Here is a 16,137-nt window from a genome sequence, read left to right on the forward strand (position 1 = left end):
ATGAAGACTGACATTTCCTCCCCCTGCAACATTTCCACCCCTCTATCCACTTAGGATTGTTTCAGTCCAATAGGGAACATCACGGGACCACCTCTATGCCTGTGTCACACTCACGCTGTGCCTGTGTCCTTTATGACAGTCCCTTTGCATCCCACCCAGATTAAACAGCAGCTGTCTGGCCTAGCATAAAGCACTCCCTCCCCCACCCCCGAGTGGAACGTCTCTCTGATGTTCCTCGATTCTGCTGGCTGGTGTGTGGCACCTTCACCTCCATATTGCCACGAAACCACTATCACTGGGCCCAGAACGAGCAGTGCATGAAGGTTCATTCAGCAACATGACAGTCTGACTCGGTGTCACGTTGCTTATTTTATCCTGCCTTTCATTCTGGCTCTGCCCCAGGACTGCTCCCTTCTCTCCTAAACAGCTCACTGTAATTGTTTTACATTGGCAACCCCAATGCAATGCTTTATAATGTTCTATGAGCAAGGCCTGGGGTCCAAAGACTGGCAGACATCACCACAGCAACATCCCCAGCTCATAGCAAAGATACATCAACATATATCTGTTTGCAGTGCATTAGTTTCCAAGAAATGCCACTTCGGTTTCCAGTTAGACAGCCACAGGCCGCCTCTAGATCAGAGAGCTCATGTACTAGAGCATCTCTATTTCAGGGAATTGAATGTTCACTATGATTGCTGTAACACTCCACACTTGCCCTCAAGGTTAAACGGGCTTGTCTTCAAGGAGAAACTATTTTGGAAAAAGGTAAGGTGTGAATTTAAAATGCTTATGGCTATTCTGGAATAACGCCCCACACGGATGCTCATTCAGGAATAAGAGTATCCATGCAGGGAGCTATTCTGCAATAGCTATTCCAATCAATTTCAAATACAGAACAAAAAGTTAGTCCCTGCCCCCAAAAGCTCTGCTGTAATACAAATATGAAATAAGGGTCAAATCTGGGTTGGGATTTCACATGTGGAGAAAGAGAGCTGTCAATTTCATTTAATATTTATTCCCTTAGAAATCCGAATCTGGATGAGAAACTAAACATATAACAAAAAAAGAAAATTTATCTGGGTGCCTTCCTGATTCCTAACTAGGGTACCGCTGAGATGGATGGTGCATTCGAAATGCCGAAGATAGAGCCTGCTTTTTAAAATCCTGGCTAAGATTGGTTAGTCTCTAAGGTGCCACAAGTACTCCTTTTCTTTTTACAATAAAACTGTTCTGTGGGCTTATGGGATTCCAAGCAACAGCTTAAGAGAGGCAGTTTCCACTTCATTTTTCTGTTTTAATTAAAATAACTGTGATCAATGCACCTTCCTACTTACATCACACTCCTCTGACAATAGAAAAATGACTGCAAGAGCCTTGAGGGAAAGAAGAAAGGCCTATTCAAATCCATAAGAAGGACTGCCAACCATTACGGGATAATTGGATTCTAGGCTCCACTGGTAATTATGAGCAAAGAAAGATATGGAGAAAAATCATCTTCAATGTCATTTTTCCATGCACAGAGGTGTGAACCACTAGCAGCAGTGTCATTCACACCCCGGACACAAGCAGGAGTCGTTTCAAAGGAGAAAGGCTTGTTCGAGTCCATTTCAATGCTGCACTGCTAACCCAATGGAGCGAAATCTTTAGAAGACATGCAAGCTTTGTAAAAGACCACAGAAACTGCCAGACTGCTTCAGATGAGTGGTGGTTCTATTCAGTATCAAGTCTCTAGTTCTAGAGACTCAACGCTTCAGAGGAAGGTGAAAGAAACCTCATACTACAAATATGGAAAAATCTATTCAAAGGGAAGATTCTTCCTAACACCCTTCACTTAGAACCTAGAAGCATGAAGGTTTATAGGCCTTCTACCTTTAAAACAAAATACATTCAGATCCTGTCTAATGTAACTGTGGATGTTCTCATTAGCCATATAAACATCCAGTCCTTTCTTGAATCCCAGCAAACTCTTAGCCTCAATTATGTCAGCTGCCAATGAGTTTCACATGCTAAATCTGCACAAAGTAAAAGAAAAAAAATCCTTTTTTTGTCTGCGTTCTTTGGAGGAAAGCAAAGGTTTCCAGATAGAACATAACATAAGAACGGCCATACTGAGTCAGACCAAAGATCCATCTAGCCCGTATACTGTCTTCTGACAGTGGCCAATGCCAGGTGCCCCAGAGGGAATGAACAAGTAGTTGTCAAGTGATCCATCCCCTGTCGCTCATTCCCAGCTTCTGGCAGCTTCATAGACGTTTGATACATCAGCCCTCTTTCGAAATTGCCACAGATATCCCAAACACAGTACACTGCGTGAGCTATTTTCCTGGTCTTTCTCCAGGGTGATAAGCATACTCTTGTCACAAAACACTGTGTGTTATATCAGGACACCACCATTTTTAATGTTTTTAACAAGTCCCTGCGGTCAGTGCTCTGACTTAACAAGGACCATGAATCAGTATTTGAGGAACGCTTCTCCGCTGTTGCAGGTTGATAGAGGATAAGGACAGATGATCCCAGACTTTCAGGCTGTTTTTCCCTAAAGCAAACTTGAAACTTGCCCAGTTCATGAAGTATCTCCATTTGTATTCCTTTGTCCCTTAGAGTCCGACCACGCCAAGCCCTGAAGTGGTGGGCTTGCGATGCACAGGATAAATGCCCGGCCCTTCATTAGACAGGATGTCGAGGTGAGGGCACATGAAGACAGCAATTGCTCCAACTCTGACAAGCAACTTAAATCAAACGGGAAAGCCAATATTTAAACTGTGGCTCTTTAGACTGGCTGCCAATCTGTTGATTAGACCGCACCGGTATGTGCTTGTCCAGATGTGCTCTGTCCATTTCTCCGGCACTGTGATAATGGGCTACATAAAATGTCATAGGGCTTTGTTCTCACCGTAAGCATAACTTCTCATTATCTTGGATTTTCACTTAATTTTGAAGAGGTGCCATGCAGGGAATCCCTGCTGTCCTCAGGTGCCTCTGTTAAAGGAGGACTTACCAGTGTGAAAGGTAAGGTGGGAAGGGCACAGAAAAAGTTAATGCAGTCTATGCTATTCTATACAGGTTCTTATACCGCTCTCATCTCCACATTATCTCCCTCCTCTTTCCATGAAATTTGGAGGGAGGCAGGATGATGCCTCCCTAGCCACAGCGAGCCAGACTGTCCTGGGAGGAGGATGACCTATCCCAACCCATGCAGTAATGGGGAGATCTCAGTGGACATACGGTGGATTTTGGTGCCTACTGGCAACCAAATAGTAGCTCAGAGCCCTGAGGGACCATTCCTGGAACTAGGAATGGCTGGAGTGCAGAGGCTCTCCAGCCACAATCTTGTTCTTTTAACCACACCCCTGGCAGGCTGTGGATTTTGTAGTGTCTTCCTGGCAGTGTGAGCTCCTCCCCAGAGCTCTCTCTCAGCACCACATTGACCCCCTAACTTTCATACCTTTGCCAATGTGAAAAAGTCTCTCTCCAGTAACATCATAAATCCCACACATGAACTGCAGATCTCTCTAAGCCTTGGGAGTCTTCCAGCATCACTGGAAGCTTCTAGCCAGGCCCCTGCTCTGCTTTTGAGTATTAACTACAAATGGATCCAAACCACAAAGCTTGGATCTGAACCCAAACTCTGGCTTCGGTTTGGTTCAAGTCCATCTTAGTTACTAATAAGTAAATGCATGGGCTTATTTTCGCCATGCTCCTCAGCCAGAATGCAGCAGACTGCTGCATTTTTATCATCTGCACGTTTTAAAAAAAAGACAAGTGGTTTGCAATGCACGATGTAGCAGAGCTGAGCAAATAGTGCAAAACATTTTATGGGAATTTTTGTTCACATTTTAAAATAAATTTCCCTTCAGCCATTTTCACAACCTCTTTTGGTTCATTTTATGCAAACAAATATTATTAGATCTGCATGCCACTGTGTTGGGTCCTGTACAAACACACAGTAAGAGACAGCCTCAGCCCTGAAGTCCTGACCCTCGAAGCTGTTCTGGCACATATGGGCGTGGGAAACAAATTTTAAAGTTGCCTGTCTGAGTATTTGTGAAAACAGAGTTCTACATTTGCAAACATAAACAATTATGCTCAGAAGGCTTCCATGATTATCCAATCACGAAATAAACACAATGGCAAGTGAAGTATGTAGGGTGACCAGATGTCCTGTTTTTAAAGGGACAGTCCTGTTTTGGGGACTTTTTCTTATATAGGCGCCTATAACTCCCTGTCCCGTTTTTTCATAGTTGCTATCTGGTCACCCTAGAAGTACATCACCAGTCATGACTAAGCAGCACAGTTCATATTTTGAATGTTGAGTAATAGTGAGGAACCCCTCAAGTGAAAAAAAACAACAATAAAAAAAACCCACAGCAAAGAGCTAGGTACCAATGGCATCCAAAAAACTAATAAATTGGAGAATCTACAACCTACTCACAGATGGTCAATAAGCCGAAAAAGAAGTGACATTCAAATCATTTCTTTGCTCACACAACTACTGTTGATGTTGGTATCAATGCACAAAAACACCGCAGTAGTGACAAGCATACGGAAAAACAAACCCACAGCATCTAGCCATGAGGTGTATTTATTCTCCCAGACGAGTTCCCTTTCTAAAGACAAAGTCTCCTTCTGCATACTGTCTAGAGCCCATTCTTTCATGGCACAAGCTGAATGGCAGCAGTTTCTGATAACAAGGTTTTGACAGTGGTAGGATTGGTTAGCGTCCTACCTTAGCACACAAAACAACCTGTGACAAAACAGCCATATTTTGCAATGTGATGTACTGTATAGTCTCTACTGATGGACTTTCATTCATCTGCTGCTGCAGACACAGAAAAGGTGCAAATCTATATTTGTCTTGAAAACAGAAAACAATTAGTGCCATGAAGTTAACTACGGCAAAAGAGGTCCACGAAGCTCTTCAGGATGCAAATGTTTAATTGTCATTTCCCAATTCAATCATGAAATCATTTCAGGAATTCTAAATAATCCATTTTTTCCCATGGAAGGATCCATTTGCTTAAATTCACAGTGCTATAGAAACAGCACTGCTGATTCAAGGAAATGTTAATGAGCAACTTCATTTGATACAGTTAATCACGCTATTGATTTCCAGAAAAGGTTAATGTTTGCTTCTCTGAGAAATCCTGAAAATAAAGAGAAGTGGGAATCCCCCTTCACAACTCGTAAGTGTGGAGTTGTTGGAAAAGAAAGCTTTGCCCGTTTACAGCTAACTCGGGGTTCTCAAACTGGGGTTCTCCTTCGGGGAGTCACGAGGTTATTTCATGGGGGGGGTCGCAAGCTGTCAGCCTCCACCCCAAACCCCACTTTGCCTCCAGCATTTATAATGGAGTTAAATATATTAAAAAGTGTTTTTAATTTATAAGGGAGGGTCGCACTCAGAGGCTTGCTGTGTGAAAGGGGTCACCAGTACAAAAGTTTGAGAACCACTGAGCTAACTTAAAGTTTTCATGCGAAGAAAAACAGATAACAGGTGGTATTTCTGAGCCAATGCTTCGTCTTGCTGAAGAGTGACATCACATGACACAGTAACCCCCCAAAGGGGTCCAGAAGAAGAGACTTTCCTCTTGGTTTAAGCTCACCTTTAGAGCCACAGCTTTAGCAGGAAGAGGCCGAGTGTGACATGCAAATATGCTCATGCATGCATTCATATTTGCATATGCAAACAGAGGCGTTCATATTTGCAGGGACCGATCCCATTTGTGCGTACTCACTGTGCAAGCTGTGCTTTCGCTGTCTGACAGTCTCTGGTGCAGGTCAAACCAGAGAGTCTGAAAAAAGTGCAGAAAATACAAACACCATTATAATTGCAATAAACAAGGAAAAATGAACGGTAACGGTCTCTATCAGGGTTGCAAGGTTAGCTGCCCTGTTCAGGTGTTCTTTACCTCTCCTGGACTGGAATTTCACAGTTCCCCCACTCTTAGCCAAAGCCAGGGGCTACAACACCCTGTATATCAACTATACTTAACCAGCAGGTCTGACTGGGTTCAGCATCCGCAGTCCTTCCCTGCGAGAGTCGGTGACCAGTGGTGTATACAGCCAAACAGCCTTCTTAAAAGTACAGCATTGCTTATTCTCACAGTAAAAACAAAGAACTAAGAGAAAGAAGGATTTAAAAACAACAGTCTACACACATGGCTATCTAACCTATAGCCCTAGCATCCAGGGATGGTGACCTAGGCAGGGCCTCTGCCGTAGGAATTGTTTTGGGGAAGTTTTATGACCTATGCTAAACAGGAGGGCAGGTTAGATGATCACAGTGGTTCCCTCTGGCCTTGGAATCTATGATCTTTTGCATTGTTATAATGAAGATGGACAGACTTGGAGAGGAAAGTTCGCCATGTATTCACAGAAGAGTAGTTACACTGGGTTGTGTAAGTGCTGACATGGGCTGGAGGCAGTGTGGGCTGATGGTTAGGACTCAAGAGAACTGTGTTTAATTCCCACCTCAGCCACTGGTTTACTGGGTGACCGTGGGAAAGCCACTTTCTTCTCTCAGTGCCTCAGTTTCCCCATCTGTAAAATGGGGATAATGATAGGGCTCTCCTTTATAAAGTGCTTTGAGATCTACAGATGAAAAGCACTAGATAAGGCCCAGATATTACTATATTATTTTTAGCCTCTCCTACGATGTGGTCACTTGTCTCCTAGAGAATAGCTACACACCCTGCCACAATTCACTTGATAGGGACCAAACAGCTGACTTCCTAGTCACAACCAATAAGGGTTAGATTTCTACCATACAGAAGTACAAGGCTCCATATCTCTGAACCATCATGTCACACCATCAAAAGTAAATCTGCATGCACACACTGTTAGCTCACAATAACAAGCTGAACAAATTAGTTCAACTCATCTTAAAACCCAAAGTTATGAAATTATTTTATCACCTTAATACCATGAATACTAATGGAGCATTTAAAGCAGGAGTGTAAGCAATGGAACCCTTGTGTCTTTTATCTATCACTTTCAACACCTAGGGCCATTTAGCACTTCCAAAAACATTTCCCCAATGTGAGCTGTGGAAGTCATTTTCCCAGTGATCTGCACAAAAGGCAGCGTACAGAGAGACATTGCACATAATGTTATCTGCCAGTGACAGCCATCCAACTCTCTAAGCTTCTGAATCTGAAAAATCCAATGTGCAATCAGCTGGTTTGAGACCAATGTCGGGGCTGCATGTTTGCAAGTTGCAAACACAGATTTGGACATTAGAGTGTTTTTATTTTTTGTGGTGGGACCAAACTTCTGAGCACATCGTTTGTCCTTCGAGGGCAGCAGAGAGAATTGATATTCATTGCCTTATCTAGGAGAGGAGAAAATAAGACAGGAATCGAGAGTGCAGACGACACATCAGCTGGGGAAGGCAGTTAACATTGCTTCTTGTGCTGTACTGCATTCAATAACTCCAGCTCCTCATTCTAGCCTGCAAGACCCTGCACAAACTTGCCACTGGCATCATCCCTGCTTTCATTTCTACCTCCTGCCCTATTCGCTGTGTATGCTCCTCCCTCCTTCCCTCTCCATCTCTCACCCTCCGCTCCACAACTTCAGTCATGCTGCTGCTTGAGGCCCTGGCCCAGCTAACCCTTATGCATTTGTTTAACTTTACTACTGTGCTTCCAACAGGACAACTTATGCCAATAAAGTTAAGCACCTGTGATTGGTGCCTAAGGCCCCCTCTCTCAATATAAAGTCACATAAAGCCTCCCCATTGAAACCTACTTCTTCCAGGAATTTTGAGCACCTTGCCCTCCTCACTAACAATCTCTGCACACCTTCCCTTGGCTAAACTATTGCACTGTGTCGTGTCTTGAGTCTGTTTGTCTACCAAGAGTGCATCAAGGCTGGCAATGTGTTCTCCTGCATCCCACATTGAGTTGCTGGGGATCTCCCCTTTCAAATGGTATAAAACCTCCCTTTTCTATCTCCAAAGGGTCAGGAGATCTAAGCCCTTAAAAGCGCATATGCAAGACTGGATAGTCTCCCAATGTTGGATGTGGCCACTGTAAATGTAGGAGGGAAATGTCACATTCGGGAGACTCAAGGGACCATTTCTGTGGTAGGCTGATTTCAGATAAAATGGTGACTAAGCCTTGAAACATTAGCAGCAGTTGGCTCAATGGGCAGAGGGCAGGTGAGGACGTGAAAGGTGCATGATAAATGCAATTTACCACCCAAACATAATCGCCACATATGTGATGTATATATTGATATAGAACTAGGCAGGAATCCAACAACAACAGGTGTTCCTCACGCACTGCTGCCTTGTGCAATGTGCATCTTACACAACATTTAAATTAGGTCACCTTCACTGTTCCCTCTTTCCCCCATGCACCCCAGTCTGAACCCTGAATGAAAGCAACTGATCTTGTCTCTAAATGATCCCTCAGCTGTGTGCTTAACTGGTGTCCTGAATTAGAGATTTCTCATATGAAAGAAAGTTAGGACCCTTCACGCATCTATACAGTCTAAGATCAATAAAGAAGGAATTGATTTTTTCCCGTAACCTCTTTTATTAATGGCCTGTAGATATGGTGAGATTTGAAAATGCAGTCAGTGCTGTTTGCCAACATGATGTATTACTGCATAATATCAACCAACATTACAAAATTAAAATCAGAGATACATTATGTATTGCAGCATATGTATGTACAGTAGTGGGTTAAGTTATCCCAAATATATCTGGTACTGTGGGAATAGGGGCATTGGGAAGTGAGGTGGATACAACCCTATTCACAGGTGTCTCCTCTTGCTAGGAGAACTACCAGATCTTTAAAGTCTCTGAAGCCAGAGGAATGCCTACATAGCATTATCCCAGGCTGCAGTGGGTTTTATGTATCAGTGTGTGATTGGCATTTTTAATCCCTTCCTAGCACACTGAACAGAGATACTGAAGTCAGTTAACGCAAGGAAGTTTCTTCACTGTGCAGACCTTCCAATGGGGCTCTTATTGTATAACTCAAAATGTCACTTGCTGAACAGCAAAGTCACCTTGAGCTGAATTTTCTTGAGCCATGACTTGGGATACCAGGGCACAGCTCAGAGCAGCCCTTCTTTCCAGGATCCCACATACAACCCCTTTCCCCCTGAAGCGTCCTTGCTTTGTCAACCAAACCAACCAATCAACGAGGCAAACCTGGCACATACTGAATCAACAGAAGTGCAAGTGGTGTGTGCAAAGAAGCCTTACATTTATTTCTCCTCTGGCCTTCGGTTGGTTTAAGCTGTAATAGGTACATGAGGTGCTTTAAAAGAAGGGGTGTTTGAAGACTTTTCAGATAAGAAGCTGCATCTCAGAGAAAAAAGAACAGGAGGACTTGTGGCACCTTAGAGACTAACACATTTATTAGAGCATAAGCTTTCATGAGCTACAGCTCACTTCCTCGGATGCATACAGTGGAAAATATAGTGGGGAGATTTTTGTATACACAGAGAACATGAAACAATGGGTGTTACCATACACACTGTAATGAGAGTGATCAGGAAAGGTGAGCTATTACCAGCAGGAGAGCAGGCGGGGAGGGGGGGGGGAGAACCTTTAGTAGTGATAATCAAGGTGGGCCATTTCCAGCAGTTTACAAGAACAGTAGGAGGGGAAATAAATAAAGGGAAATAGTTTTCCTTTGTGTAACGACACATCCACTCCCAGTCTTTATTGAAGCCTAAGTTAATTATATCCAGTTTGCAAATTAATTCCAATTCAGCAGTCTCTTGTAGGAGTCTGTTTCTGAAGTTTTTTTATTGAAGAATTGCCATTTTTAGGTCTGTAATTGAGTGACCAAAGAGACATTATCACGGGTCTACAACCTATCCTGAAGGATGACCCATCACTCTCACAGATCTTGGGAGACAGGCCAGTCCTTGCTTACAGACAGCCCCCCAACCTGAAGCAAATGCTCACCAACAACCACACACCACACAACAGAACCACTAACCCAGGAACCTATCCTTGCAACAAAGCCCGTTGCCAACTGTGCCCACATATCTATTCAGGGGACACCATCATAGGGCCTAATCACATCAGCCACACTATCAGAGGCTCATTCACCTGCGCATCTACCAATGTGATATATGCCATCATGGGCCAGCAATGCCCCTCTGCCATGTACATTGGCCAAACTGGACAGTCTCTACATAAAAGAATAAATGGACACAAATCAGACGTCAAGAATTGTAACATTCAAAAACCAGTCGGAGAACACTTCAATCTCTTTGGTCACTCGATTACAGACTTAAAAGTTGCAATTCTTCAAAAAAAAAACTTCAAAAACAGACTCCAACGAGAGACTGCTGAATTGGAATTAATTTGCAAATTGGATACAATTAACTTAGGCTTGAATAGAGACTGGGAGTGGATGTGTCATTACACAAAGTAAAACTATTTCCCCTTATTTATTTTCCCTCCTACTGTTCTTGTAAACTGCTGGAAATGGCACACCTTGATTATCACTACAAAAGGTCCTCCCCACCCCCTCTCTCCTGCTGGTAATAGCTCACCTTTTCTGATCACTCTTGTTACAGTCTGTATGGTAACACCTATTGTTTCGTGTTCTCTGTGTATATAAAATCTCCCCACTAGATTTTCCACTGTATGCATGATGAAATGAGCTGTAGCTCACGAAAGCTTATGCTCTAATAAATTTGTTAGTCTCTAAGATGCCACAAGTACTCCTTTTCTTTTTACGGATACAAACTAACACGGCTGCTACTCTGAAACCTGCATCTCAGAGGATTCTCTGGGTCTGTAGGGTTATCTGAAAGAGGCAGGCAGGCTTTAGGGGCATGACTGCAGCAAGTCAGCATCATTCTTCATCAATTCAGCCTTCAATTCATCACTTAACAAGCACTATCTTGGTAATAGAATAAGAGAGAGTGAGAAAGATACTGGGTGACTTTAGATATGGAAGGCTACTGTGTTTTAGTAAAGTTTGGTTTACAGACCAGCCACATTAAGGTTCCTATTTACACTGCTTTGCTGTGTCTGGAACAGAACAGAATCTGATTTTAGATAGTCTATGCAATGAGCATGGATAGATATCAGCTATTACAGATGGGTGAATGTACAATGCAGCTAATTTGATATGACACTCAGTAATAAGAAGATCTAAGTCAGGTAGGTCTATAGTTTGCACACAGTTTTAACCCCAGGCCAAATCCTTAGCTTGCCTCAACCCATCCTCCATATTTATACACTCTCATTTTGTGTGCACAAAACCTGCATTTGCACCTGCAAATGTGCAAATTGGGTAGCAGTATGTGCAACGGCAGATTAGAGATCATCTAATCTGATCTCCTGAATAACACAGGCCAGAGAACTGTACCAGTTACTTCTTTATTGAGCCAACTAATTTGAATCTGACTAAATTATATCTTCCAGAAAAGCATTCAGTCTTGATCTGAAGACTTCAAGGGATGAAGAATCCATCCTTTCCCTTGGTAGTTTGTTCCAATGGTTAATCTTCTCAAGACTGTACATTGAGCTCTCCAGCCAGTTAAAGAGCACCTAACTTCAGAGCTCGAAAGAAACCTGGGCAGTCCTTCCAGACTGAGGGGAAATAGTGGCATCAAAATAACGCCTTAAGAACGGAGCGAAAAATAAGGGAAACAGGAAGAAGAAACAGAGTTTCTCTCCTCCAACACCTTCACTTCCCCAAGTTAAGGCATCAGAAATGTACAGAGTAAAAGACAACAAGGAAGAGCCCATCGAAATGCAGGCATTATATCATCAGTTCATCCAGTTTCCCCTGTTGCTTCCTAGTACGTGATACAGGAGTCAGCCTTGCTCTTTGCGAATAAAAAAAAGTGAATAAAAGCAATGGTAGAAAAACCAGCCGCGGGGCATTCGAAAACTGCATTCTGTTGCCTTGACAACCAAATTTCTAAAAATATTGTCAAGATGAACATTACTTACAGAGCTGCCTTAAGTTGTTATGACAACACAAGGGGACTGATTAAATCCAGTATTGATATGAACACTTTCCCCAAGCCATGTCTTCCTGCAGTCTCCACTACACCAAGTGTGTAATGTAGCTATCCAATGGAAGTCCTGAGGATCCTGTCCTATATTCATTTAATTAGACTAAATTTGAGGTCCCCCCACCCTCAACTATATGATCATTCTGTGGAGCACTTCATAACCTGATCCTTATTTCAAACCACTTGATGGTACATCTCCCCATTCCAAGCTCCCATCTTCCATATGGCATAGTCCATCTGTTCCAATGGTCCAGAGGCCACAACTGGATTGAACCTTTGGCTCAGACTTAAGCTATAACTTTTCTGATGTTTGGGTTTTTTATTTGATATCAACATACATGTAATGTTGCCCAAGCCCTAGAGTACACTAACTCCATAGAGCCCTGCTGTGAATTCCGCTTACGTAATTTAGGATACAGCAAGTATGGTATAACTGCCATGTCTGAAAGGCAGGCCGCAGGTGTTCACAGATATAGGAATATAGGCTTCTTTAAAATGTTTCTGTTTATTTAATGTATGCAGTGTTGTTGTAGCCATGTTGCTCTCAGAGTATTAGAGAGACAAAGTGGGGGAGATAGTATCTTTACCAGACCAACTTTAAAATTGGTAAAAGATATTAATTCCCTGACCTTGTCTTTCTGCTTATGTAACTTTCTTTAAGCCACTGGGCTGGAAATAATCAGGATGAAAAATTCTACACATTTTTTGTTTTATTTTTTCATAACAAGCCATTGTGGCATTTTTAAAGCAGGGCCCAGGTGTTCCACGACTCATTCTATCTGTGATATATTGTTATATCTGTGACTGTTCTGCACTGGCATGTGCTGTTAAAATTCAAAGGGCATTGCAAGGACAGAAGATATCCAGCAGAACTAGAGGGAGCAAAGAGGAGGGGTTCCTAGTACACCCAAAGGAGATCTTCATAGAACCATAGACTATCGGGGTTGGAAGAGACCTCAGGAGGTCATCTAGTCCAACCCCCTGCTTAAAGCAGAACCAACCCCAACTAAATCCCAGGCCAAATCCCAGCCAGGGCTTTGTCAAGCCGGGCCTTAAAAACTTCTTCCTTTCTGCACTGCTCATCCCAGAAGTTGCACTGCTCAGAGATGCTAAGGACTGAATAGCCATTATAGACGGAACTACCTTCACCTCGAGAGGTGGTTTATTCAGGTCAAGGGGAGGCAGTTCAATGGGGCAGCAGGAGGAGAAGTTTGCACTGGTGCTTCTTGTACTGCACCTTTTCAGAGGGCACGTCTACACTGAAAGTGCTACATGGGCACAGCTGCAGCTCCGTAGCACAGACACTTCCTACACTGACGGAAAGGGTTTTTCCATCAATCTAGTTAATCCACCTCTCTGAGAGGCAGTAACCAGGTCAACGGAAGAATTCTGCCATCAACCTAACTGCATGTACACTGGGGGTTAGATCAACCAAACTACAGCGCTCAGGACATGACGTTTTTCACAGCCCTGAATGACATAGCTAGGTCAATCTGAATTTTAAGGGTAGACCAGGGAGGAAGGCTGGATATGTACTTTTTCCTGTAGAGGTCTGCCAGCGCTATCCAGGATACCCAATCACTGCATCCCTCAGACACTGAATTTACCAGGATCACTGCTGGGAAATCAGTCAGGTAAAAGACCGCCCTATATCACACCTTCAAGTAATATTAGTGATTGTTCTGGACATTGACTCAGGACAGTACAGGTGCTGGACCTAGGGGCGTTCCTGCACCCCCTGGCTTGACGTAGTAACAACAACCCAAATACAGGGTTTCTGCCTTCAGCATGCCCGCTACAAAAATTGTTCCAGCACCAGGGCAAGGCAACCCTGAGCCTTGCACATGAATCAGCCATACATTTTCTCCAGGTGGCCCCCCTACATTCCCCTCACAGGCTGAGAGTGCCAGGAATTTCCCTTGAAACCGGGAACTGGCAGTTTACATCTGAACAGCTTTAGATGTAATGAGAAATCAACCCTCCCTTTTCTAGGAGGATGAGGAGTAAAAGGGAAGCCATTTTGGGAGGCAGCATATTTTCCAGTAGCAGCTGCAGCCTTGGCTTTAGGGGAAGATCCTGCTGCATTCCAACGGGCTGGTAAACAATTCAGCTGTGGAAAGCTCACTCCTTTTCAGACTCCAGAGCAGTCAACATTAGTCACAGGTCATGGTTACTACTAGCACTTAGCACTTTGCAGTTTGAGACTATTGACCCCGCTCATCACTGCAGAAATCCTTCCTGCCAGGAGTCCCACACTCCAGCAATAATATCAACAGTTCAACAAGCAACCCCACCTCTTCCCCACTAATGGTGGCAATGTTTAATTACTAGCAACTCCTTGACTTAAATGCTAATCAAAATGCGCTCTCACAGCAATCATGGGGTTGCACCACTTCGTTCTGTGAGAAAGAATCTCACTGGCACTGCCATTCGGCTGTCATTAATATCTGTTTGTTTGCGCTAATGAAAAGCCGCTCATGAAGAGTCAGAGTTACAAGCTAAATAAAGAGAAAAGGATCTGCATACAATGGTACAAGTGTTAGTGGAGACTGAAGCTGGCAGGGAGAGAGAGCGTGTGTGTATCTAAGTCTTATGTTGTCCAGGAAGTTAGATGGGGTGTAATTGGCCCTCTGCGCCAGTGTGTCCATGCAAGCCTATTTTGAAGGCACAGATGGTGCACAGTGTTTCTGGCAGCCCTCCGTACAGGACTGAATATCACCCATGGACAACAAATACACAAAAGAAATACAAGGGTTCCAGAAGTGGAGGCTTTGGATCGCCAAACTTCGTCTCCTCCACCCAGTTTCCAAGGCTATCAGATACACGCTGACCAAGTCTGAGTCATGTGACTGCGCACCTTCGCAGATAGGTCATCATGAAATAGTTGGGGGAAACAAGGGGGACATTCCTCAGAATGTGTGGCTTCCTCTCTGAGTCCTGATCAGAGAGCAGGTGCCTTCTTGGTTACAGTTAGCTGTGTGCCATGCTGTCTCCTCCTCAGTGACAGACTGCCACCTGCAGCTGCAACCACATCAGGAACAATGTGTGTGAGAGAGAAAAGAGAGCTGGAGTGAAAGTGCTTTGGGTTATGCAACCATACTGAAAGGGACATTGCCAGGAAGTAAAACGTTGGAGGGAAGGGAAGAAGGAAGGGCGTGTCTTCCTCATCCTGCTCTTAATGGTTTTATTTCTGGTTTGACTACAGGGCCCAGATCTGATGCATCCTTACATCCTTCTCTGAAGGGAACCTTCCCAAGGTAGAATCCTCAGAATATGGCTTCCTCCAAGTCACTGCTATTGACCTCTGTTTAAGGATCACCTGCTATCTAACAAAGGTTTCCTGCCCTGAAGTATTCATTCATCAACAAATGCTACCTGGAGCTCCTCTCTGAAAGTCAGGATATAAAGGATGCACCATATCATCTATTTCCTTCAGCTTGGCTAGAATACAACCTGAAGAGCTCTATATACCTACTTACCTACCCATCTGACAGAGCCCTCTCTCCCCAGGCCACGCTGCCCCAGTACAGACCAACAGATGTGCTTGAACCAAAGCAATCGTTAATTGCCCTGTTCTGTTCATTCCTTCTGAAGCATCTGGCACCAGCCACTGTCAGAAGACAGGACATTGGGCTAGAAGGCGCACTAGTCTGAGCCAGTATGGGCATTCTTATGATTTCATTCAAAATTTCTATTAAAATTGCATGAATACTTTAGAAAATACAAAAATTGGTGAGTTTTAAACTTTGCAAAAGAGAAACAACTTTCAAATTTTGTATTTGTTTGTGTGTATGTGAAATCTCTTGTCCAGACAGCTCTAGTTATATTGAATTATGAGTTATACAGCTGCACTTTAGAGAGGCTGATGCATTAATTTCCTTGTATTTTTAAGTAACTTCAAGGAAGCCTGATGTGTGTGGACTGGTGCCCATTTTTAGCATTTATATACATCTAAATAAATAAATGTACTAAAAAACTTTTTAAAAGTGTGTGTGACATACCGTACCATCGACATCAGAGATCTCTTGTTTGCCCACATTAATGAATGAGTTTGTGATTGTTTGGAATTCTATTTACTGTTTTTTTCTAAAAGCATTTTTTAGCTTATAAAGAGAAAAATAGAAACATCAGTAA

At 43.3% G+C, this 16,137-nt stretch overlaps 1 protein-coding gene across 12 annotated transcripts in view; it reads right to left on the reverse strand.

The window, feature by feature from the left end:
• NECAB2 (N-terminal EF-hand calcium binding protein 2) overlaps nt 1-16,137 on the reverse strand; it is a 368,024-nt gene that overhangs the window by 20,062 nt on the left and 331,825 nt on the right. For all 12 annotated transcript variants that reach the window (XM_073307521.1, XM_073307523.1, XM_073307524.1 and 9 more), the window contains one exon: nt 5,736-5,792. In XM_073307521.1, coding sequence (XP_073163622.1) covers nt 5,736-5,792 — 57 coding nt within the window. The remainder of the gene's footprint in view (nt 1-5,735; nt 5,793-16,137) is intronic.

The sequence above is a fragment of the Lepidochelys kempii genome, chromosome 12, assembly GCF_965140265.1.
Source record: "Lepidochelys kempii isolate rLepKem1 chromosome 12, rLepKem1.hap2, whole genome shotgun sequence".
Taxonomy (NCBI): Eukaryota; Metazoa; Chordata; order Testudines; family Cheloniidae; genus Lepidochelys; species Lepidochelys kempii.